This window comes from Gopherus flavomarginatus, chromosome 7 (genome assembly GCF_025201925.1).
Source record: "Gopherus flavomarginatus isolate rGopFla2 chromosome 7, rGopFla2.mat.asm, whole genome shotgun sequence".
Lineage (NCBI taxonomy): Eukaryota > Metazoa > Chordata > Testudines > Testudinidae > Gopherus > Gopherus flavomarginatus.
Genome location: NC_066623.1, coordinates 70,493,572 through 70,521,009, shown reverse-complemented (window position 1 = coordinate 70,521,009; position 27,438 = coordinate 70,493,572). Strand labels below are relative to the sequence as shown.

Genomic DNA, 27,438 nt, shown 5'->3' with positions numbered 1-27,438 from the left:
AAAAACTGTTTGATCATTATCCTTTCCAGATCCTAAATTCAGAAAATTTCCCTTACGCAGTCCACTAGCATTTTTACCACAAGGTTGTCTAACATTTCTTAGAAAAGGTCTGTGATGATGGGATGGTTAAAACTCCAGCAACTGGTCTACACTAGTGCTCCCATCACAACTACCATTAGCAGAGGTACTACACTGGTATTGCAACAGTAGAGGACATTAAGAAATAATTATTTAGACAAAATCTTAGTCATTGACCTTGCTGAATGTTTAGGCTTTCTTCACATTCCCATTCCAGTGAATCCCTTCTCCACAACCTGATGTGAAAAGGCCCCTAGGATACAGTGTGCTGAAGCATTCAGAAAACATATCCAGGTTTTTATTTCATTTGACAGTAACTCATTAATTCAGCTGGTTTCAAGAGAACCATGTCTAAAATGGCTGCCTGATTGCATCTATCGCTGTTACAGCCTGGCAACACTCAAACTTGAAATTCATGTCAAGGCCCATTCTGAGAGAGGCGGATCTGCTACAGCAGCTAGCTTCCAAACTATGCAGTACAGGATACTTGTAAAGCAGCCATAATGTCTTCGCTGTACACATTTGACAAACACACACTATTGTTCAGATTCAGCTTCCAGAGAGGAGTCCACCTATTAATGTTACAGACTTATTTCTGAGCTACAGAGGCTTAGACCATCCAACCCTCAATATATGATTTGTTATGCACTAGACAATCTCCTTGCAGGGCTGAATGTTCTGTGACTTTCTAAACACTTTCCTCTGTAACTGGATATTCTATTGGAGTATTTTCACCTCCTCCTTGCAATGAACTGATCATTGGAGCAACAAGGACAGGTAAAGTATTTCAGTAAGGATAGCATGAGATGGACCTAACACGGTCAAGTATCTTACACAGAGGTGAAAGTAAGCCGGTACGCCCCAGTACGGTGTACCAGCAAGAGCCGATGTGCCATACAAGGATGACCCAGCTTTCCCAGGTGGCAATTTAGAGGACCGGGGCTCCCAGCAGCGACTGGAGCCCCAGACCCTTTAAATTGCTGCCAGAACCCTACTGCCGGAGCCCTTGAGTAGTGATGAGGCTCCGGGGGTTATTTAAAGGGTTGGGGCTCCCACTGCCTCTACTGCCCTGGGCCCTTTAAATAGCTGCTAGAGCCCCGCTGCCACTAACCCAGGGCTCCGGGGACTATTTAAAGGGCTGGGGTGGTAGAAGCAGGGGAGTCCTGGGCCCTTTAAATAGCCCCTAGAGCCCTGGAGTAGTGGTGGGGCTCCGGGGGCTATTTAAAGGGCTCAGTGCTCCTGCTGCCTCTATGGCCCCGGCCCTTTAAACTGCTGCCAGAGCTCCCAGCTGCCGCTGCTACCCCAGGGCTCCTGCAGGCTCCTGCGGCTATTTAAAGGGCCTGGGCTGTAGCAACAGCCAAGCCCTGGGCCCTTTAAACTGCTGCCGGAGCCCCCAGCTGCTGCTGCTACCCCAGCAGGGGAGAGGAGGGAAAGGCACTTACCAGTACAGGGCAGGCCGGGGCTGGCTCTCACCCCACATCCCCGCCCCTTCTGCCTGAGGCCCTGCCCCTTCCGGGGGCCAGAGCCGGCCCCAATCCAGCCCCATACTGTTAAGTCCCTATGTCAACTTTCACCCCAGACCTTACAGCTTTAGAGCTATAGGAGCACATTAAATCTCATCAGAGGACCTAAAAAATAGTCAATTTTTTTTGCGGATACAGGTTAACACGGCTGCTACTCTGAAACCTGTCAGATTTAAATGTTCAGATAACCATAACGTTATCCTGTATTTATAAACAATCCATAGAATGTATAGCTCAATTCATACAGGAAAACAGATAGAATTTTAGTCAATCCACATGTCCTTTATGTCATGTGACAATGGTTAAAAAGAAACACCACAGGAGTTGCTTTCCACCAAAACTGAACAAGAAAGTTAGCATAAGGAAAACAGTAATATTCCTTAAGTTTTTCACTTCCTGATTCCCCGCAGAGCTAACTCCCACTCGAAAGACTGCTTGACTTTCTGAAGTTAAAGAGTATACATATCCCAACACCTCATTCTCTGGATTTAAGAAAGGGAACCCAAATGCAATTGTTTTTTCCATCATAAATACTTACAGTATGCTATATATCCTGTAACATCACAGATCTGTTTACAGTGAACAACTTTTCAGTTATCAACTCCTTTTCAACAGGAAAGCAAAACTACTTAATTTATGGGAGTATAAATGCCAAATATTTTATTTTGTACAGAAGTGAAATAAAACTGTAAAATAATAAAGAATCCAGGGGAAAAATATATGCTTATATCACTAGAAGAGTTCTTTGCCACTTTGTCTATTAAATGGCCAGGTTCATCTTGGCATTCCTTAGAATATATTAATCTTAATCTTGTTTTTGTTATTTACAACAGCTATTTTTGTTCACCAGGCAATTGTTAACCAAAAGGCCTTCATAACTGAGTCACCTTGGGAGAAACAACATTTAATATTAATGAATCACTGGCATTAAGAGGTAGGGGAAGTGAGACAGCCATTGCCATTTGGAATTGGCTGAATTTGAGGGTAATTAAGACAGACAAATATTCAGATTTTAGATGACTATAATAGTGGTGCAATGTATTGGTGATTTTTTTTAAAAGAACATTTGAGGAGAATTATTCTCAGGTGTATTTATCCAAGTAATTTTTCCCTAGATGGCAGAATGATTTATTCTGAAGTCTCAGTTTGTTTGGGAACACATGAATATTTTGGAAAGATCAGAGGACAAATGAGAAATCAGGGTTTAAGTAACTGCAAAGGAGTGTTGGATTGGTCATTGCCCAGCAATAAAAATAATAAAAAGAGTTTAGGGCCCTGACAACATATCTCTTTGCAAATTTCCAGCCCACCTCAGAAGTTTCTATTTTTGGGTAGTCATGTTTGCATCCCCATTCATTTCAAGCCTTGTAAATAAAAAAAAGGAACATACAAACATATGACTTTAAACATGAACAGTGGATAACATGAAAATAAAAGCCATTTTCAAAAGTGATGAGTGATTTTTATTGCCTCCATTTGGGATACCTAAAAAGGCATAAGCACCTGACCTGGGGGGGGGGGGGCAGGGAATCATAGACTTTAGATTCATAAACTTTAGGGTCAGAAGGGACCAATGTGATCATCTAGTCTGACCTCCTGCACAAAGCAGGCCACAGAACTCTACCCATCCACTTCTATAACAAACCCCTAACCTATGTCCGAGTTATTGAAGTCTTCAAATTGTGGTTTGAAGACCTCAAGCTGCAGAGAATCCACCAGCAAGTGACCCATGCCCCACGCTGCAGAGGAAGGCAAAAAACCTCCAGGGCCTCTGCCAATCTGCCCAGGAGGAAAATTCCTTCCTGACCCCAAATATGGCTATCAGCTAAACCCTGAGCATGTAGACAAGACTCACCAGCCAGCACTCAGGAAAGAATTCTCTGCAGTAACTCAGATCCCATCCCATCAGGCCTTCAGGATCTTAACTTGGGCATCCAAAAAAATGGAGGCACTCAAAAACATGAGTCACTTCCTAAAATCTTGACCTTATGCAATATATACTGTCTACAGAGTATCCCATATTGGTCTAGTTTATGAAGTTTTGCAAAATGACATCACGTAGAATCTTAGAATCATAGGATATCACGGTTGTAAGAGACCTCAGGAGGTCATCTAGTCCAACCTCCTGCTCAAAGCAGGACCAATCCCCAACTACATCATCCCAGCCAGGGCTTTGTCAAGCCTGACCTTAAAAACCTCTAAGGAAGGAGATTCCACCACCTCCCTAGGTAACCCATTCCAGTGCTTCACCACTCTCCCAGTGAAAAAGTTTTTCCTAATAGCCAACCTAAACTTCCCCACTGCAACTTAAGACCATTACTTCTTGTTCTGTCATGCCCAACAGAACAGAACAAAGGTGAATACCCTTCACCTTGGCATTCAGTAGGAGTTTTGCTCATTTCTTACCTAATCCCTCTTCAGATTGAATATTTTGCCTTCACAACTGGCAGTCTTAGATGAAAATAGGTTACCTCTGATGTTTAGGGGCCATGGTGGTTTTTTTGTTTGTTTAAAGTTTTCTTGGACTGATAATGGAGAAAAGTACCTAATGCAGTATTTAGATTTTACATGGATTTACTTTACATGGATTTCCTGAACCACATGTTTTCTTTGCAAGGTTAATTTTCATGTCATTTTCCTATTGTGCACTACGCATAATATCTTTGCATAACAAATAGCTCACCATTCCACAAGAACAGGACATTTGGAAATAGAAGTTGCCTCCATTGAGACATAGAGGGACTAAATGATACAAAGAAAGGAATATTAACAATTGCTCTTAAAATGCATCCTGAAATAAAAAAAAAATATGTTGTATTCAAGAACCACCCTCAATGTCTGTCTCATAGGCTTTAAGCATTACCTAAATGTATAGGACACCCAGGATAATGAAAAAATTTCACCACTGCAGACTTTGTGCCAACTTCACAAAGAAATTTCCTCTCTAAAAAAAAATCAAAATTACATGAAGAGACCAATTTTCATCCAAGGTTTTGTTCCTATACTGTGTTACTTGTAAAATATCACTGGGTACTGATGAAATAAAGCAGCAAAGAATCCTGTGGCACCTTATAGACTAACAGACGTTTTGGAGCATGAGCTTTCGTGGGTGAATACCCACTTCCTCAGATGCATGATTCACCCACGAAAGCTCATGCTCCAAAACATCTGTTAGTCTATAAGGTGCCACAGGATTCTTTGCTGCTTTTACAGATCCAGACTAACACGGCTACCCCTCTGATACATGAAATAAAGCATCATTCCTCACCTATTTTATGGGGCCCCTCAACAACTAGAGTGCAGTAGAGCATCTGGTGGCTTTGAGAGGTAGATCAATCTCTCAGACACTGATATTTTCTTTCCATATAATACGACAATCCAGAGAGTATGCCTGCTTGTCCTAGAATGTGCACTGTACCATGCAATCAGACATGATAGGAGCAGTTTTATGGCATCAAAAGGCTAGAATTAAGAATACTAGTATCAATAGAATTTTTGAACATTATTCTTGCTTTATGTTATGAAACCAGTCAGTTGCTAAGTACCAGTTGAATGATTTTCAAAGTAACTGAATATCCACAGCTCCCTTTGACTTCAGTGGGAGTTTTAAGTGTTCAGCAATACTATAAGAATCAGGCCAGAAGCCTGTAAAAAGCTGCTTATTTGTTGGTTGGGTTTAGGAAAGCCCAAACCAGTACAGTTCATATCTGGATCCCAGTTTGCTTGAACTCCTAGGGGATGGCAACAGTGGGTTTGAAAGCTGTTAGTTTTACAGTTCCCTATTACTATATGGAAAAAAGGAAACCATCACCAATTCATCTTGCAAAAGTATAGTTTACTCTAAAATCTATTTAAAATAATTTCAAAGCTCTACTAAATAAGGATGATCTATACTGCAAACAGCATTTTTTTAAAGTTCTACTTTTCAAAAAGAGCTTAGGAGTGCTAGCCTATGTCTAACTCCTTTAATCTCCTTTGTTAAATCCCATCCTGGATGCCTTAGTGCAAGTCCGGGCACAGCTCCAGGTACATCCCTGAATGTATTCTGAAATTTCAGCTATATATGTGTTGACATTCACTGGAATTAGAACCCTAATCACATCTACAAATACACAATGAAGAAGAAAAATGGTTTTGTGGACAAGACAATGGACAAACATGAGAACTGCATTCTATTCTCAGCATTACAACAGGCTCCTTGGAGAACTTGGAGAAGTCACTTTTGTTCCCCTTTTTCCAGTTCATCAACTGAAAACTGAGAATAATAATATTGCCTTCTTCCAACTCTTGGGAGGTTTATATTTACACTGTCATCTCCTTGAGGCTTGGGCTCTCTCTTTCTATGTGATTGTGCAGCACCTCGCACAGTACAGCCCTCTTCTCAGTTGGGGCGTCAAGGTGCTAATCTATTAAAAACAATAAGAAGGCAGCCCTATACTCCTGACCACTAGAACTTCAGTTCTCCCAGGTCAATGCAGTTTACAATCAGTTTCTATCTATATGTTTGTAACCCTTCTGCCCCTCTGAGTTGGCAGCAACAAGGGCCGGGTTCAGTATCCAGGGGTTTCATTTCAATAATGCAAATGCAAAACTGGCTCAAGCCCTCACCCAGTGACCTGGGACAATTACATACCCCCTGGGCGCCTCTAGGAGGCAATACTTCCCCTCTCGCAAGCACAGAGTCTGAGTGTAGCAAAATCCTTTTAATAAAGGAGGGAAACAATGTGGCATCATATTGGGGAAACACCACAAACAGGATTCAGAACGTAAACCATGAGCAAAAGACCCACCAAGTAAGTTTTGGCAATGTCCTTGTCCCCTTAGGTCTTAAGTCCAATCACCCCAAAATCCAACAACCCAAAAGTCTCTGTCTCTGGTCAGTGCCACCCCAGAGTTCAAAAGTTTATCTGCAGAGTTTTACCCCTCCAGCCTGGGTGGAAATGGGGGGGGCACACACAGGGTGTTAAGGGACACCTTACATGGTCCAGGGCTGACTGTTCCGCCTCTCCGTGGAGTTCTGCTGCAGCCTTCACCACGACCGACTCCACTCCACCAGCTGTGCCGCTCCTCCAGCCGACCCGTGAGCCGCTCCAGCCATCCCCGCAAGCCGCTCTGCTCACTATTCCATGGGCTGCTCCAACATGCTGCAAACTGCTTCGCTCTGCCAGCCACTTAGCGATAGATCTTCAGGCTCTCCCACTAGTTAACACAGCACTCAGTGATCTCAGTTCAGTAAGTTTACCTCTTTTAGTGATTTCAGCTTGTAGTAGGGGAGCCCCGGTGCTGGTGCACCATTGGCCCAAATTGAATTCAGCTCAGCAACCTCTAGATGAACACCTAATGGAATCAAAATTAGTACTGCTCTTCAACAGTGGAGAGAGGAGGATGTGCAATTGGTGTTTCAGGCCCTCAAAAGGGGCCCATACCATCAGATACACACACCAATCCCCAACCTCTCTCAATTCACTGGGTTTTGGCACCCATGTCCCTTGTCTAGTGAGTGCTACTTAATTGATGGTGCGACTCTCTGTCATAAAGCAGTCTCATAGTTCCTCATTCACATAATCAGGGTGACAGCACTTTATTCCTCCTGCCCCAATAACAAAGAAATTGGGGATCCCAGAGCTGTCAAAATTACCATCCCAGGCTGCCGTGGGCTATGCTAGGTGGGGTGGGTGTGCCAATGCAAATACCTGAAATTCCTTTCCACACTCCCCATAATTCACCACCAGATGTCAAGGTAGAGCTCATCCTGACTCTGCTTACATGTTAAACACTTCTACATTAAGTACTAAAAATGGGCCAAAAAGTCTTGAATGAGACAGAATGGAACACTTCAATTTTCTCATATCTCAGCCACATTTTCTATTTAGTAGAAACTAGATAGTATTTTGGAGACCATTGAAAACTGCACTTTGAATTTGAGGGAAACTGTGCCCCTTGCCATCCCCACCTCTGGCACTTGGCTTTAGAGCGTATCCATAAATTTACCAGGTAGATAGCTTCTACTGATAATACATATGTAGCAAGGTGCTTAGAAGCACCTATGTGATATATTGAACATAGGATTAAGCTATCAGTCTTTTTTTTAAAAACAAAAAAAGCATGTGTTCAGGCCAGCGGTAATGCAATATACTTCTCCAGTGAGCAGGACACACAAGTGAAGGACAAACACAGGAATGATGTTAAGCAGCCCACTGCAACTTAATATATAGTTTAACATTGGAGAGAAGCACTATCCATCCATCTTCCTATACCAAACATTTAGGTGGATTAAGTGTGGGTGGTTTACAGGACACATCGTATAGCCCATAACTTAAGGTAGGCTCTCCACTGCTTTCCCCTAGCATTCATCTTGCTCTGCTAAATCTTCTGTCCCCTTCTCAGTGTGGAAGGTGAGAAGGTACCAAGAGGGACCCCAGTCTGAAGGGATTTCAGGTTTGCTGTTGCCCTATAAGCTTGAGATTCACTAGCCAAATCCCAAATGTCTTTGATTTTCTGGTTGTGACAAACTAACTTAATGCAATTCCTAAGTTCTATGACTATTTAGGCTGTGTCTCCATGATTCTACGAGGAATGCAAAAAACCCACTAGACCACAGTCAATTTGGCCCCAATAGGAAAAAAAATCCATGCTGATCCCTTAAACAGGCAAGCAGGTAAACTCAAAGCAATCTAAACACAGCTTATTTACTCCATAACTATGGGGAGGCAAGATTCAGCTAATAATGGGACAAGAGGTTTGAGAAACACTAGGCCAGGGTTTAAATAAATGATTGTAGACTCCTTGGCTGGCGAATGGGCAGTGGAGCACATGAAGGAGGGTCCTAGCCTTCTATACTCTTTTTCCTTTATCCTAGAGCTGCCTGACACTTTGCAGCTCCAATCCAGCATCCCATCCATTAACTCAATGGATAGCAATTTACATGCCTTTTAGATACGTGTGTATATATATATATATCTCAAGTCCAGTTCTATGGGCACATCTGATTTACTCAGCAATTTTAGTCACTGCTTTCTGAGCAAGTGTTAATTTCAGCTTTACATTAATAAGTACATTGACAGTTTGTATGGTCTGCAGACATTTACACAACAAGTAAGCAGAGAATTCATGGATGAATAATTGAGTATAACCCTATTTTTAATATACTGGTGGTTTACATTGGATGACTTCCAATGAAAGTGTTGTCATCTTTAAGTGTTTCCTGGGTTTCCTCTCCTTTCATGTAAACTTTTGTCATATTGGAGATTGTGTCATCTGAAATGCTCTAGAAATTGCAGTAAATGTTTATTTTGTTAATATTTGCAAGCTCCACTTTTGAAAATACATTTGCTTCCCCTGAGTCTATGGAGAATCTTTTGTGCAGCATTCCTTGTTATTAGTTATGAGAATTCTTGTATCAAAAGCCAGAATTATCTTGCACTTAATTATAAATATGGAGGTACAGATAAATTTTGCATTATGCTGTACTTTAACAATGAAGTATGATCATTGGAGGTGTAACTGTAACATTTCCTTAAAACATAGGTTGTTTTCAAGTCTAAGCATAATCACAGAGCTAACTCACCCAGCCAATATGAGATTCATGCAGTTCAGAGCCAAAGACTGCTACTCTCTTGCGCTATCAAAACTGGAAAAGGTAAGGACACCTGTTTTTTATAACTGGGTTAAAGATTACATCAACTTGTTTTACTGGTTTTCTGGTAGGCTAGTCAGAAGAGGTCGAAACAGCCTTGTAGTTATAGGCATACCAGAAAACCTTTTTCTGAAGTCTACCTGAACTTTAATCTGAAATTTGCTTTCTATCTAGTTTCATTTACTTTATAAAACCTAATTTTAGAAGTATTTGATTTATAGGCTGACACTGATATTGTTCAAGGAAACATTAACTGTACCTGTTTAAAAAATACCATCCAATATTCTAAGAGGTTATTAAACAATTAATGTGGAAAACATTTAAAGTGACTTGAAACACTTAAAATATATACACTTGCTTTAATATGCATCCATGTACTAAAATAACTATAATAAAATATATTGTTCTCCAAGTCAATTTAGTGAGACTATAATTCCATATTCTGACAACCCAGGGGTTCTCAAACTTGATTGTACCGCGACCCCCTTCTGACAACAAATATTACTACATGACCCCAGGAGGGAGGACTAAATCCTAAGATTGCCCAAGCCCCATCAGCCCAGATGAGGGAGCCAAAGACAAATTCCAAGGGCTTCAGCCCCAGGCAAGGAGTCTATAACCTGAAGCCCTCTGGCTTTGGCCCTGGGGCTTGGGCTTCAGCTTTGGCCTCAGTCCCAAGCCCAGCAAGGCTAATGCCAGCACTGGCAACTCGATTAAAACAGAGTCACAACCCACTTTGGGGTCCTGACGCACACTTTGACAACTGCTGTGACAATCAGTTGCAAAATCTTGGTATCTGTATTTTGTATTTGCTTTATTTTTTGTAAAAGTTACCCTTTTCTCAGGACCAGCGTCCCAGGGGAAAAATATTATTGGAGATAAAGCTAAAATATTTATCTTCAGTTTTGTTTAGGGTGTGTATCTGGTGAACACAGGGAACAGGGAGGTTAGACAGAAAAATTCTGGACTGCTCAGAACAGCATTTGATTTGCTGAGTCTTGTAGAAAGTATTTTGTCTACGGCGAGTATTCGGTGTGCTGAGCAAATAACTCATACTGACATTTATTTGGCTAATTTAGCTTCTTTGTGTTCAGTTTTCTGTGATCAGTTTGTGATTCTCAAATTTTCTATTTAAGAAGATTCACAAAATCATTTCTGGAAATAATTCCTATCTGTAGATTTCTGAGAAATTTTATCATCTTTTGTATTGTGATAGCACCTAGGAGCCTCAGTAATGGACCAGGACCCTACTGTACCAAGTGCCGTCCCCACCCGAAAGAGCGTAATATTTTGTATTCTAGTCATGCTGTGATAGTTTTGATTGGACAGGTCACCTGGTATCATTTCTATTCCATGACTGTACAACAAAAAATCATGGAATTAAATTTCCGGTTGTAAGAATTTTCATTTACGAGTTCAAACTTTATTTTCTTTAAATATTTGCAATATTCACTTAAATTTTGCTGCTTCCTTCAACACTAACACAACTTACTAATAGGATTCAAATAGTTTTTATATGCAAGCAATCTGCACCAATCAAAACTTCAGTCACTCAAGTCACTCACTCAGACACATCCTTATGCATGACAGGGAACTGCAAAAATCTAAGATTATTAAGTATTAGGAGGTTCAAGATAGTCTGCCACCCTCAGTTATGTCATACCAAGAATGAGACCATAAATTTTAGTCCCTTCTGGTCAGAGACTAAACTAACGCTTGGGTGAGTCCCCTCATGAGTTATTGACCACTGGCCCCTGCATAAGTTATTAACAGAATGATAACCTCAACAGCTGAAAAGTGATATAGTATACTAAAACCTATGTTATACTGATGTGTTCAAGCCAAGATGCAAAATTCCAGAAAGGTATCTTCAGATATATTGAAAGCCATGAAGTAGGTACTCACAATGCTGGAAGGTTCTTGAATTTCAGAGAGTTTCATATTATGGCAACAGTTTAATTGTTAAGACTAGCTACATTTATTTTTCCAGTCTATATTGCTTTTCCTTTGGGTCCCTGTTAGCTATTCATCACTCTTTGATTAGTGGGCTTTGTTTATTCATTTGTTCCCCGTTTTCTTCAATTTATCGCCTTTCAGTTTGTGTTATGCTGCTTCCTTAGAGCATTTCTGTCACCTACAAAGGAGGTTTGCAGCTGTGATTCTCGCATACTAGCTCTTTCCCAGTGGTTTCTGAAAGAGTAAAGCGAGATTGGCTAGAATGATGCACTACTGGTATATCTGTATTGCCATATTAGAGCATGGAGTATCTGTCAATAGCTGGAAATCCCTCAGGGATTTAGTCACATATAGTTTTGTTCCTTGGTGCCCTAGAACCTATAAAAAACTCTGGGCATACTCCAAGACTACAACACATAGCTTGGTGAAAAGAGATACTTACTAGGAAATCATTACCGCTCTTCATTTACATTTGAAGTGCTTCTGCAGTAGTTCAGTGAGGATAAAAACCTAGCTCAACTGAAGTCAGGACTGAACCCCCAGGTGATTTTTCTGTCTCACATGAAAAAGAAGATTGCTGAAAGGTATTGGAAAATTCAGGCTACTGTGGTGAAACATTTGGTTAATTTACATGTACATGCAAACAGTTATGACTAAAGGTTGGATACTGAACAGCAATTTAATTAACTTCCTGTCCTAACTCTTTCAGCATAACACATGAGTAGATAAACCATTTTATAAAAATAACATTTCTTGTTTGATGGTTGAGGATGCCTACAGTTGATGCTATTTCCCATTCATTTCACTTTTAACAGTCACAATGGAGCATTTCACAGGTGGTGCTGTAGTTCATTAGACTTTTCAGAACTCCCTTTTGCAAAATGAAATGCTATTAAAACTTGAGTGATAGTGATCTTATATGGTCAAACACTCAGCTGTTTGCTATTCCCAGGCTAAGCTCCCCATTTTCAGATAGACTTCAAAGGCTGGGTAGTTGCCTTCAGCTAATGCTTATATACACTCATGCAAAATTGACTTCATGGCTTAATGGGCTGCCGAAGCAAGAAATCTGATTTGCAGAACTCCATCTGCTGTTGCAGCTGCAACTTTCATTGATATAAAAAAAACCCACAATAACCAAACAATCACAGCTGGCATCAGACAAGGCAAGAGCCTTTTGGCCAGGAGAAAGTAAAACAGATGATGAAATATGTTTAAACCATATGCCGGGAATCAAATCCCATCTCATCTGATTGTCTTCAAACAGGAAAAAGCAAAACGGCCATTTTACAGAATCCATACTAGGACAAATCTTGAAACAAGAGGTAGAAAATACTTGATTGAGGTTTACATCCTAGTTTCCAGTGATTTTCCAGTAAACAAACTGAATTTATTTGCTAAAGAGTTTTATACCTACTGATTTATAGGCAATGCATGTTTTCCTTTAATCAGAGAGCCAATACTATTTTAAAATGTATAGGATCATATGTAACCAGCAGATACTCCACTCTTCTCTTTTATCATAAGAAACAAACTGAAATTGGTTATGAGGGCTAAAAATATACAGGGGAGACCTCTGTATGTTTGAGCTGACTTTTATAAAGATGATGTGCTTTTTCCCCCAAATTCCATTTGGAATGGAGCATATTTCCTCCATTATTTTTTTACTACTGTTTGAGTTATAAACACAGATAATTTTATCTGAAATAACATGAGCCAGTTAGTTTGCAGTAGTGACATATGGACTGTTTAAAAAAATCCAAATATGGTTAAAGCTACATCTGTACTTTGGTGTCAATTCATTAGCTTCAATGGAGCTGAAATGATATTCATCAGCTGAGAATCTGACCCTATATTTTAAGCTCAGCTCTGTGGAAGAGTTTATCTTTGAATACTTCTCTCTTCCTCTTCATTGCTTTGTATCTTAGAACAAGTTATAAACTTTGTTGCTGTCCTTCACTGTGATTTGTATCCAGTAAAAAGTTCCCATTTTCTCCCTTCCCACCTTTCCCATGCTAAAGGTTGTTATGTCTCCATTATGAAGGGTTGAAGTTTAAACTGATTTTAATATTAGGAATTCAGTAAGATGCAAATATATATTCCCCAAAGATTATAAATATGAGACAATCCTTCTGAATTCTATTTTTCTGGGTTCCAGATCAGTCTCAAATGCAAAATGAGCAGTTACCAAGATCGTCAAAACAGAAAGGTCACTTTATTATTCCTATCAATATGCCAGTCATTCTGTCAATCCTATAAACTCTTGTATAGCCCCACAGCTATGCCCCCTTCTTGGTTCTTTCATCTTCCTCAGAAGCATGGGTACTTCCCACTGTTGGAATCAGGTTACTGTGCTAGATGGATAAATGGTCTGATCAGATGGAGATTTTTACATTGGGGAAGGGCACATACTTCAAAGTCCAGATCCATCCCTACATCTCTCTATGCCACTGGGTAAGTCTGCACTGGAGATGCTACAATTTCCAGCTTGCTTAGACATACCCACACTAAATCTAAGAAAGCTAGCATGCTAAAAATAGCAATGTAGCCATGGCAGGACAGGAGGGGCTAGCTGCCAGAGTACATACCTAGAATCTTGGATGGGCTATTACTCTGGGCAGCTAGTCTTTCCCACTGCCTTAGCTGCACCTCTATTTTTAGTGAACTAGCTCAGCTTGGTGCAAGACTGGAATTTACACCTTCCCTCTACAGTGTAGACATACTCATTGACACAATGGCCTGGTCTACACTGAGGGGGGAGTAAATTGATCTAAGATACACAACTTCAGCTATGAGAATATTTTAGATCAACTTAGATTGACTTACTTCGCGGTCCTCGCGGCACAGGATCGACGGCCGCTGTTCCGCCGTCGACTCCGCTTCAGCCTCTTGCCTTAGTGGATTTCCAGAGTTGATGGGGAGCGCATTCAGGGATCGATGTAATGCGTCTAGACGAGATGCGATACATCGATCCCCGATGGATCTATCACTACCTGACAATCCGTTGGGTAGTATAGACATACCCTATGGTCAGCACAGCTCTTTTAACACCATACTAAACCATACTTAAAGAATAATGTCATGACATGAGAGAGAGATAGAGGGGATTTTGTCCAAATATAAACACAGGAGGAACACAAAAAAAACGAGAAGTAAAATGTCAAAGAACAAACACTCACTTTCTCAGAGGGAAGCATTGCTGAAGGGTAAGGAAAAGCTGATGGGTATGACCCACTGTTAGGGAAGCTTCCTAGCTCACAATGTAAAATACCTAGAGAAAATAGTGATGAAGTGTTTCCAGAGTGAGATAATATAGTGATGAATTGTTTCTCATCTTATAGAAGAGAGCGTCTAACAAAGATTCAGAACTTCCTAGCCTGGAGCACAGAGCCAGTGACAGGAGACATGCATATGGAGGAGACAACTGAAGGCACATTGAACTTGATCCATTAGGGACTCTGCGTTTTAACACACAACTTACAGATCTATGAATATTTGTAGTTATACAAACCACGTTCATCCCAGGTTCTTTTCTCATGCCCCTAGATGAACAATGCTTTTCCCATAAATATTTATATTATTCCCTTTCCCATGATGTACTTCCAAAAGTGTCATTGGAAAAGCTGCTGGGCACCACACTTATTATGAAGCAACTGCTGGTGGCACTCTGATGTCTCTCTGGTTCTACAGCAGCAGAATTCTCTGGAAAGCCCATGAGCCTGAAGATAAAGCATATCCTAGGCAAGAAATGCCTGAGTGAGCATTTTATTACTCACAAATCTTTTAAGCAAAAGTAAAGAAAAGCAAGCCTGTAATAAGAGGCAGAATAGAGCTGGAATATGAAGGATTTAAAAATAAAGAGAAAAAAAACATACCTACAGCCCCCCTTCCCTGTTTACAAGCACCTGTTTTGAAATAAGCTGGGCAGGAATACTCAAGATCCTCTCTTACTTCTTTTCAAAATTTAAGCATCAGCCAAAAAATATTCCCAAAACATGGCATCTTTTTCCTCCCACCCCACCTTTTTGCTACCAAAACAGAATCCTCTACAAATCATACTGAGCAGATGGAAGGGTACATTTTATTCCTTACATTTGTTTTCTGATAGGCCATTGAGTCCAGAGCCTATTTGCTTTGTAATATTTATGGCATAAATATGGAGATATACCTATCTCATAGAACTGGAAGGGACCCTGAAAGGTTATCAAGTCCAGCCCCCTGCCTTCATGATCAGGACCAACTATTGATTTTGCCCCAGATCCCTAAGTGGTCCCCTCAAGGATTGAATTCACAACCCTGGGTTTAGCAAGCCAATGCTCAAACCACTGAGCTATCCCTCCCCCTTTCTGAAAAGCTTTATATAGTTTATATAATTTAATTTCATGAAGATTAAAAACCTATATCAAAGTAGTAAATGAAAAAGAATCTTACACTTCAAGCACACACCTATAAGATTTATTTCATACAAAATGAATATGAAATCTCTTCAACTCTATTCCACTATACTAAAGATGGCTATCTAGCAGCATGATCAAATCTATGGGCCTGATCCTCAAAACAATTACATGAGTAGCCCTTATTCTTACCTCAATGATACGATTTGTGAACGGAAGGACTGCTAACGTAAATTTGCAGGATTAAGCCCTATATATTTAATCAGAAACATTCAGCTACTAAAAATGCTTTAGTAGTGTTAAAAAGTGAAGTATCTGAAGAGAAATGATTATCATGAATACATCACAGAAGGAGATGATAGAGATGTTCCTGAGAGCAATTTTAGTAATGATTAGGACCACACAGTAAAAGCTTCCAATCCTGGCCAAAACCCAAGCCACATCAAAAGTAGTTTTTGTATGTGAGATTGTGTCACTGTCTTTTTTTCAGTGTTGGAATTTTCAGCTCACACACTCTATTTAGTTCTAATTCTTTTTTTATCCTGAGACTCAAGTCACAAATTAATATATCAAAAAAGATAAAATATTAGAAGTAAACCTGAACCATAAAGGCTAGATTCAAACTTCAAAGAAATTTGGAAGTACTCAAGATAATGTGTTTTTGGTTCAAGCCTGTTATTCAATAGTAACTAAGTATATGACTGGTACTTCAAAAAGTGCTCAGAGGTGGCCTGAATACTTCCATTGAGTTAACAGGAAGCCTTCCACTGATTTCAGTGAGAATACTTGGCCAATGCTAAGTGTGTAGAAAAATGAAGTCCTCATGGCTCGGTATAGTTTAGCAGGCTTATGTTCTCTCTAATGCCCCTGTTGATGGTTGATCTTGTTCTACAGTGAATTCTCTTCTTGCAACTGAGTGCTCCTGTGAGGTCATGCTTTTGTCCCATCTCTTTTGGAGTAACAAAGTCCAATGTTTTTCAAAGAAGTATTTGATCACAACTCTGGGCCCCCTGATCCTCATATTTTTCTCTCAGAGGCTTTCAGCACTCCTTATCCCCTTCTCAGGGGCTTTACACCATCTTCTCCAGTAGCTAGTAGGGGAAACCAGTCCCCCTTGCAGTAGTTGAAGACAGATGAGCCTGGATTTTAGTCCAGGGATCCTAGACTCATTGCTTCCACCTCCCTGGACTTCTTCCTACCACACTCTGTCAGCAGAATTCTCTCATGGTCTCTAAATTTACCCTTTTCTCATGGCCAGGACTCCCCTCCAGAAATCTCCCAACAAATTCCCAAATTACAGGTACAAATATAAATCCATTTTTGCCCATTCCTTTCTGTTTTTCTATTGAACATTTCACAAGGGTCTCTCCCTAGAAGACCAAATCCAGTCCCATTACAAGGGCTCACTGCCAGAAGTTACTCCACCCCAGTGACTGTTTTATGTCACTCCGAATCTCCTAACAGACTTTGCTACTTAGAAAAAAATTCCAGGGCCAACATTCTCTGTAGGGATGCTTCTTGACCCCACCAGTCTTCCCTACTTACTTATCACAGAAAGTAACTGCAGACTTTCTCTCTGCAATCACCTTCTAAGTTGTACTTCCCTTCTTTAGAGTCACCTGCTCCTTTCCCCAGCTGGGTTTTATCTTTAATTAAACCTGGCCTACCCTCCAGGTGCAATCAGGTAGCATAATTGGCCTCTCAGACCCATATTAATTCTTTCAGCACCAGAATGAAGCATATACCCCACTACCAAGTACTTCTGCTAATTCTACCTTAAAAGACATTTATACCTAGGCACTAATCTCCCTGTGTACTTTAAATGGTTTTCATAGCTGCTGTGTTTCTAATAATTAAGCTCTTTAAAAGCACGAATGAACACTAGGCTATGTAATATATTTTAGTACCAATACTTTTCTTGCTCAAAGGCATTTGCCATCTTCTATGAAAAAAAGTCTCAGAGATTTTTTGAATCGTGTTTTAGATTTTAATAGAAAAATCTTCATGTGATGGTTAAAACACATGTAGAAAGGATATTCTCTATTAGAATAAGTTGAGTTTTAGAATAGTTTATATAAATCCCTTATGTTTTCATCCATTATATAATACTTCCCCTTAAGGCCAAATCTATTATTTTAAGGCTTAATGTTCTGGCCAAGTATACATAAGGACCAGGGGAGCAGGAGGGTGCAGAGTTTTATCTGCATGTTCATTTCCCTTTGACCAATTTCCTTATGGAAGTACTTGAATGTGCATACTAACTGTGTATAGAGCCTAATAACTCTGTCATTAATGGATGAATTCTTGGCCCTGATCATGTGGGGTTAGCAGAGATGGGAGCTACTGAACCTTAATGAGAAGAATAAGATTTTTTATTGCGGGGGCAGAGGGAGTTTGATAGTAGGGTAAATGCTCAAGTGACTTGATTAGCTGGGGAGGTCTCTAGGGAGCTAGCATGGACACAACAGACAATTCTGACAGTGGAACGGGGACCAGTTCAGAGATGCCTTTGCAAGTACATATACTGTGGAAAACACTGAACAAGTGGAGTGGAAGCCAAGACCAGCAGCAGTAGTTGAAGACAGAGGAGCCTCACCTAGCCTACTCTAAAGATGACCCATTGTAGGTTGTTTGGAATAGTCACTATAAAAAATAAAATATTGACAGCTGCAGCTGGGGAGACAGCAATTTACCATTATAGCCTTTATCTCCCCACACCCCTCCAACATGCTCATTCTTTCCCTTTATGCACCCGAAGAAGTAGAGCACCTGTTAACACTGCTTCCCGGCGGCATGTCACAACAGGAGATGTGCACATTTCCACAGAGTTTGTGTAGTTTGAAACTTCTTCACACCAGTGGGCAAAGGAAGCATTTTGCCTCTACTATACACAATTCTCTGCATGTGGACTGGTGACAGAACTCCTGTAGAAGTTAATATGAGTTTTGCATGTGAAAGAATTGCAAGCTCTGGCAGCCAATAATTTATTGGCTAGTGTAACTGGATAATCAAAAAATGCATGAGTGATCACTAGAGCAATCAATAAATTATCTGTTTGCCTCAAATCTTGGTGGACAGAAAGAGTTACAGCGACACTGAGGTTTCATTATTCATACAGCAGATGAACACTAGTCAACTGGCACTCTGATATATTAGTACCACAGAAACATGTTAGCAATGCTATAATTTTAGGGAAACAGTGGATTATTAGTTGTATTTGGAGGTGGGGATTTTATTTATGTTGCCACTCTTCATTGCTTAATAAACAAATTTAATAAAGATAGTAAATTTGGCATAAAACTCTATATTTTCTTCATTTTAAAAAGAGAAATAACAAATGTTTAATTTTAATAATGTCAGTCTGCTTTAGCTCAAAAGGAGCCTAGTTTTTAAAAGAAATTCCACTGATGTCATATCTTAAGTGATTTTACTAGATATTTTAAACTGGAAAGAATTTTCCTACTTTGTGACTTTTTTTGACAGTGTTCATACAAATCAACATTTATTCACAATGAAAATGTCAAACAATGAAAAACAGCAGGTGTGACAACACGATGAAAGTCAACATGAGTACATATAAATGACACATTGGTTCCAACAGACTGCTAGTCTGTATGCAAATGTGACTCTTTAACTTGGAAGTTTGCAGAGTATCTTTACCACACTGACCAACTGTTCATGACATCTCTAGGATTGAAAGCCTGCATTTCATTTATCACTGATTTCTTGAAAATGCTTCAAACCTGTTAGCTCTCTTCTCTGATAGCTACAGGAACAAGCAGCAGTAGGACCTAATGTAATTTATCTGAAAGGAAGAGGAAGGAAGGAGGGAAGAGAGATATCATTATAATGTTTCTGCACTTTTTCTATCTCTATTTCCCTTCCTCAAAGGTATCAAAACAACAGCCTCTGGCCCCATCTAGCTTCCACCTCTTCTTTCCCTGTTCAGCAACCTCCCAACCTCTGCAAGAGAACCCTCTGTTCTTATTTTCTCCTTAGTGGTTCCCTGTACAAGCCTCAGACATCAGAGAAGTGAACTTCCAATAGGGTTTGGTGCCTCCTCACTAGATACAGTAGGCCTGATCTAAAACCCATTGATGGCAACAGAGGGACTCCCATTGACTTCAGTTAACTTTGGATCAGGCCCAATATGAGCAGCCCCCAACCTTCCCTCTCTCCCAAAGACTGAATCACTCACAGGGTCTAATCAGACAAGCAGATCTGCTAGCATGGACCCATGAGACTCCACGCAGGTGTGGGGATCTCCTCTAGCAGGTTAAGAGCCAGGCAACAAATCTAACAATCAGGCCTTTAATAATTGATCCTGACACCTGTAATTTGCTATGTTTTTGTTTCTATCTGTAAACACAAATGAATGACTACCCAGAGAAAGTAAATTTTATTTTGGTTGCTGCAGTTTGTTCCAAGGAAGCACCGCTGTGACATTATATACTGTGTTTTTTAAAAGATAAAAGGAACCTCTGAAATTATTTTAATTTCTTTATTTTTAATCTTTGAACAGAAAGAACGGGAGAAGGGTTCTAATCTGGCATTTATGTTTCGACTGCCTTTTGCTGCTGGAAGGGTTTTCAGCATTAGTATGTTGGACACCCTGCTGTACCAGGTACTGTACATGACAACACCTACTGTTCTCTAACACAAATGCTTTATCACTGCATAGATTTATATTTAGTTGTTACATGAGCCACTTTGTAATGTTTTGTTGTATGCTGGTTGATATGTATTGGGTTATTATTGCTTTATCTTTAATATATGAAAAAACAAACAAAGTTACTTTTAAAGTAGTGTAAGGAAAAGCTTTTTCTTTATAGTATTATAGTTATATAGTTGATTATTAGTAAAATATTAACATTTTAAAGACATTGTTTTAAGCGTGTAACCTTCATAAGATTAGACAGATGATTCTGCAACTAGGGCTTCATATAGTGGTGTACTATGAATGTCCAGGAATCCACCACACAGAACCAGTTGCAGACCTGGGGCCATACAGAGCCAAGTTCTAGCTGCCCCGAATACGGAGTGCACCAGAAAACTCATCAGGAGAGGAACAACTAAAGGCTCATTTACAATACTTAGAAATGTTCCAATCCAATAAAAACAATCCAATTAAAAATAAAAAAAGAAAGAAAAAAAAGAAAATGAAAAAAGGGTGTTTCACCAACCTCCATGACAGAGCCACAGCAGGGAATGCCAAGACAGAGCCAAGAGGTCACATGCTTTGGCTGTTAGTGTCTGTTCACTCACTAACCCAACAGTGATCATAATGGAATATGCAAATTGTTCCTGCTAGTCACACTGGAACTTTGCACCTGAAGCTCTTCACTGCCAAAGTGTAAGGGACATTAATAATGCATACTATACGCATGCACCCATCTGGATTATGCCATTTACTATGTAGTTGCCAAGTCTTGACTTGTGTTCTGCTTTACAAAGTCAGATCCTTGTCCTGCAAATGACTGACTTTACTCATCTGAGTAATCCCATGGAAACCAACAGAATGATTCACATGAGTGACGTAACTCATGTGTTTACAGTAACAAGCCCACAATGCTAGACAGTGCTAAACTTAATTACACCAAATAGTACCTAACTCCACATTTCCACTCGGTGTGAGTTGGGATAGGAGAGTCTGGCTCTAACAGAGCAGCCTAAATCAAGTCCACCTGAGGGTGATCAGGCCCCAGCTGCTCAGTTTTTCAGAAATTAGTTTGGTTGCACATTCGTTATTACCTGTAACCTTAAACCTAGTTGGAGGTTTTTTTGCCTTTTTTTTTTTGAAGAGGCTTTCCAAAAGAAAATATATAGCATGCAGAGCAACTTCTTGAGGCTACGTATATCTGTCAAACTTTTCAATACAGGAGGCAGGTATTTAGCTACAAAAACCAAAAACCCAACATTTAAAGCTATTCATCAATTGCTGTACATTTTGGAAATAAATGTATTTACTCACAGGGCAAATTCTAACGCTGCCCCAGGATATGAACACTAAATTTGGTATTATTTTACAAGTGATAGATGAATGAGGACACTGTCTTATGGAAACAGATTTTTGTCATTATTAACTCCTGCCATCCTCAGTATTTTATATTTGCTGTTATACGTTATCAGCCAGAATTTTCTTTGTATACAGAACGTTATTACTGGTTGGAATGAGACAATTTACAGTCAATAGAGCAGGTCTGGAATTTTTTGGCAGAAAGTTTTTCATTTGAAAAACTTGATTTGTCCAAACCAAGCTCTTCATGTAAACATATCTATTTGATGAAAATTTCATTGGGAAGGTTTCTGAGCTCTAGGATGGGATTTCTGTGGGGAAGGAAGCAACAGCCTAGTGGTGAAGACTCTCACCTGGGATGTGAGAGACTAGGTTCAGGTCTCTATCCCAAATCAGGTTGAGCATTTTTTTGTTTAAGAGTATGCCAGTTCAGTCTAAACTGATTAAAGGGATGGCGTAGATCAGTGGTTCTCAAACTTTTTTATTCATGGACCACTTGAAAATTGCTGAGGCGGACCACTTAATGATCTTTCCAAATGTTGTTTGTACCGTTAGCTAGCTATTGTAAAGTGTTTTGGATAAAAGCGCTATATAAAAAAAAGCTTAATAATAAATTTTTTTTGTTCTACAAATAAAAGCACACAACTCATTTTAATATCAGTAGTCTTACCTTTCTAATGCAATGGATGTGCCCTCTCTCCTCCGCCGTGACAGCCCCCGAGCTGGGGCTGGGAAGGAGGCAGGGGTCTCTCCCTATCTCCCCCACCATAGCAGCCCCTCAGCTGGGCTGGGAAAGATTGAGGGGGGACTCTCCCTCTCTCCACCACCATGACAGCCCCCGAGCTGGGGCTGGGAAGAAGGGTTCTGTCTCCCCAGCAGCCGCAGCCCTGGAGCTGGGGAAAGTCGCCTCTTTCTCTGGCCACTGCAACCCTGCACATTCCAAATTCCCCCCCACCCCCCTTCTCACCCCATTTCCCCCTCCCACCTACCCCTTATTTCCCCCAAAACCACCACCTCACCTTACATGTGCATCTTCTCCAGGGTCCAGGCAGTGGCTCTACTAATTAGGAGTGGCTCCACTAATTAGGTTGGTGGCCCTTCATTCTCTCGTGTGTGGTCGCCCAGGCGGTCACTTTAGAGGTAACTATCCACAGACCACCTGAATGGAGCTCATGGAGCACTGGCGATCTGCAGACCACAGTTGGAGAACCTCTGGTGTAGATAACACTTAGTCCTGCCATGAGTGCAGGGGACTGGACAAGATGCCCTCTCGAGATCCCTTCCAGTTCGATGATTCTGCGATTCTGTGATTCCTAATAAACAAACTAAACCAAAACAAGCCTGGTTTAAATTAAAATAAGAATAGCCACACAGTTTTTTTTACCAGCTTAAAAAACACACACACACACACACACACACACACCTTAGACCAATACAACTTCTGGGTGTAGATAAACCCTAAGATTAAGCTGCTATAAAAGCTAATTATAGACCCAAGTCTGCAACTTTGACCAACAAGAATCTATTGAGTCTATATTGAACCAACCAAACATACAGCCATCCACTGAAAGCCAATACAGTATCATGAGTGAAGAGGATTGACGGCTTTCTCTGATCTCTGGCTCCCAATGCACAAGTAGGTAGATGGCACAGAACAGACTTGTTACAACTGAAGGACCATGGATAACCCTCTGCCTCCCTGTAACCCAGCCTAAAGGGAGAAGTTTAGCTTAGATTCACTCATTTGAAAGTCAGAAGTGACCATTAGATCATCTAGTCTGACCTCTTGTATAACACAGGCTATAGAATTCATTCCTTTACCTCTGCACTGAGCCCAGTAGCTTGTGTGGCAAAGAATCCTGTTTTGATGTGAAGACATCAAGAGACAGAGAATCCATTCCTCCCTGTGGTAGTTTGTTTCAATACCCTACTTTTAAAAAATGCTTTATTTCTAGTTTCAATTTTTCTGATTTTAAATTCCAGCCATTGGTTCTTGTTATGCCTTTCTCTGCTAGATTAAACAGTCCTTAATACCTCGTATTTTCACCAGGAAAAAAATGACCTGTTGTGAATATTTTAGTTCAGAATTCACATATAGTGCTGCTGACTTTGTAATCACCTGCTTATCTGTGCACTTAAATTTTCTTTTCTCTCTCTCTTTCTAATCTTGCAGTCATTTGTGAAGGATTATATGATCTCTATCACAAGACTTCTCCTGGGACTAGATACCACACCAGGATCTGGGTTTCTTTGTTCAGTAAGTTTTGTTTTGTTTTTATTAAAGATGATGAAATGGTGCCATAGAAGGTTCTGTGCCCTCCACAAAATGCCACTGCTCTTTTTGTACTATGGTTCTCTCATGAGAGTAAAGTGAAGGCCATTATTTTCCGTATCTTCAGAGTAAAAGTTCGATAAAATAGGTGGAAAAGTTCACCACTTTGATTACCTGCAAAACAAAACAAACATAAAAAGATATGTAAAAAAAAAAAGACAGAGAAAAAAAAACAGCAGATGTTATGCCAGTGTTTGGAATTTAAATAAAGATTTTGAAAAAAACTCTATAGATTGTCTATAATACTCTTTTGTATGGAGTAAAACACCCTTAAACAGAATTTAAAGAATATGAAAGTACTTATTAATGAAAGTTATTGGCTACTGAAAGGCTAAATGTGGCTAGGACTTTATCTTGTGCCACCCCACTCATGTCAAATGAGTTTGCACTGGTGGTAAAATCAGGGCAGAACTGAGCCCTAAATATCGGATAAAGGTAGAAGGCATAGGTTAGTTGAGTTTCTCATACTGTATTTCCTGCTCCTAGGAAATTAGAGGCTTTATCATATCTATTATTCATCATGCCTGAATCAATTATTCATGAGCGACAAAGCAGCTTCCTTGGATGAAGTGCTGTTATCTCAACCAACAATGAAAGATTGGTACAAAGGGGTTTGATAGTTTTAAAAGGAAAAGGAAATGGCATTCGCTGCCACAGGTGCCATATAAATAATGTATTATATTCAGTCCAGTAGCCTCAAATGTGAAAGACATTTCACAACATGAATAAGTTGAAATGAATTTGCAAATTCTGAGCTTACTATTGGGAGCAGTGATATTGCTCAATAAGTTCAATACTGGCAGTGTTAATGTCCTATTTCAGAGGATAAGGACATGATCCAAAGATCATTGACGTCAACAAGAATTTCTCCACTGGGCTTTGTATCAGGCCTTCAGGACATCAGTTCTACAATCCCTTCTTTACATGAATGATCCCTGCTGACGTCCACAGGATTAGTCATGTAAGACAAGGTTTACAAGACTGGGCACTAGGAAATGAAAGGCATCCCCTGGCTTAACAGTTCTTTAAGTAACTTGTTTCAAAAATTACATCTATTATTTTAAACATTTTTCCTCCACCAGCTAGTCAACCATTATGACCATGCAAGCTGATGCACAGTGTCTTAAATTGAATCACATTGGTTGTATCTCAAATGTCGTCATTTTTTAAGTAGCTCTATCGTAGTAGTTATGGAAGATGTGGAAGAATTTTCAAATTAATTTCACATGACATTCATGCTTAATAGTGCTACTTTGATCGTTCTAACATTCTGGTTGCTGAGACAAGTAAAATAGATTCAATTCTCCTAATGCCACATACTCAATTCTTCTCAATTCAAATTACTCTTTGTGTTCCTCAGTCTCTCCATGACACCATATTTGTGCTGTCAGACATTTTACTTTTCTTTTACTCTAAGACTTAACATGGATGTTAGACAGTCAGTAAAAGAATTACCAAATAATTTTAAAACTGGAAGCTCCTTTCCAAAATACTGAGGCATTTGCTTGGGAAAGTCCCTTAGGAAGGGTGTGACGGGTTGGATCACAAAACCCCCCTTGGGTACAGCCAACTGATATGCCAAGACTACTTCTGCCCCTGCTTTCCCTGCCCTCCCAGTTTGGGACTTCAGTGCCCTGCTTGGTTTGAGCCAGACCTACTAGCCTGCTGCAAACCCAAACCCATGTCTGAACCATGTTCCCTAACAGCTGTAGACTTAACTGAAAGCAGGTTAAGAAGTGTATATAAAGCTTATACAGGGTAAACTCAAATTGTTTGCCCTCTATAATACTGATAGAGAGATATGCACAGCTGTTTGCGTGTCCCCACTAGGTGTTAATACATACTCTGTGTTAATTAAATAAGTAAAAAGTGACTTTATTAAATACAGAAAGTAGGATTTAAGTGGTTCCAAGTAGCAACCTCAGAACAAAGTCAATTACCAACCAAAATAAAATAGAACATGCAAGTCTATGTCTAATACAGTAAGCAGACTGAATACAGATTAAAAACCTCACCCTCAGAGGAATTCCAGTAAGCTTCCTTTTGCAGACTAATCTCATTCTACTCTGGGTCCAGCAATCACTCACACCCCCTGTAGTTACTGTCCTTTGTTCCAGTTTCTTTCAGGTAGCCTCTCCACCCTCAAGGATATCTCTTTAGATAGTTGAAGACCAAATGGAGGGGTCTCCCAGGGGTTTAAATAGACTGACTCGTGGGTGGAGACCTCCTCTTCTCTCCTATGCAAAATCCAACTCCAGGATGGAGTTTTGGAGTCACATGGGCAAGTCACGTGTCCATGCATGACTCAGTTTTTATAGGCAGCAACCCTTGTTTACATGCTACCCTGAACGTCCTCAAGTAGACTTCTTATATGGATTGGAGCCTTCTAAGATTCATTGTCCTTTAAGTGTTTCTTGATTGGGCACTTAATTTGCCCATTCTCATTTCTCAAGAAGCTGACCAAATGCTTTAATAAGGCTACTTAGAAATCAAGTAAGTATACAACCAATATTCATAAATTGAATACAAAAAATTATACATGCATACAAATAGGATGAATATATTCAGTAGATCATAACCTTTACATAGCTATGTCACATGGCATATGTAGCATAAAATGTATTCCTGTTATATCATAGATACATTCATAAGCATATTTTCATTAAGTGTTATGGGGTACAATGTCATACACAACATCTCAAAGGGAAAGAGGAAAACGTTATAGAATTAGAACCTTACTTTCTGCTGTTATTTTTCCAGATGAAAATCACAGAAGATGACCTATGGATTAGAACATATGCCAGACTATATCAGAAACTTTGTTCTTCAACAGGAGATATTCCTATTGGAATCTATAGAACTGAATCCCAAAAACTTACAACATCTGAGGTTTGCCTGCTTTAATATACCAATTTCTTGTTTGGATAATCCAAACCACATAGTAATACATTAAGATACTGGTAGTGCAATGACTATACACAGTTACAGAGGTCATACAATAGTTTATTGACTCTACTACATTTTTTTAAATGAAAGGTGGAATGTAATATAATACTACAAGTGTAACATACTATACTGTTTCAAGCAATCATTCCACTTGATAGTAAATTTATTCTTTTCATTTAACAGTAGATGGTTCTGGGTGGGTGCAGGCAGTGGCGCGCAGTCCGGGAACTCTATTGGTGCTGGGGAGGTTGGCTGGGCTGGCAGACTCCCTACATGGCTCCGCACCTCCCACCCTGAGCAGCAGCAGAGTTTGGGTGTGGGAGGGGGCAGGGGATTGGGACATGGGACGGGGTGAGGTGGGTTCTGCGTGGTGCTTAACTGAAGGGCTCCCTGGAAGTGGCGACATCCCTTTCGCTCAGCTGCTAGGCGGAACATAGCCAGGCAGCTCTGTACGCTATCTCCACCCAGAGCACCGGCTTCACAGCTCTCATTGGCCAGCCACAGCAGAAGTCACTGAGGTCACAGAAAGTCATGGAATCTGTGACCTCCATGACAAA

At 40.1% G+C, this 27,438-nt stretch overlaps 1 protein-coding gene across 8 annotated transcripts in view; it reads left to right on the top strand.

The window, feature by feature from the left end:
• KCNT2 (potassium sodium-activated channel subfamily T member 2) overlaps positions 1 to 27,438 on the top strand; it is a 282,967-nt gene that overhangs the window by 223,426 nt on the left and 32,103 nt on the right. For all 8 annotated transcript variants that reach the window (XM_050961381.1, XM_050961380.1, XM_050961379.1 and 5 more), the window contains 4 exons: positions 9,129 to 9,240; positions 20,110 to 20,211; positions 23,777 to 23,860; positions 26,696 to 26,824. In XM_050961381.1, the coding sequence (XP_050817338.1) occupies positions 9,129 to 9,240; positions 20,110 to 20,211; positions 23,777 to 23,860; positions 26,696 to 26,824 (427 nt within the window). The remainder of the gene's footprint in view (positions 1 to 9,128; positions 9,241 to 20,109; positions 20,212 to 23,776; positions 23,861 to 26,695; positions 26,825 to 27,438) is intronic.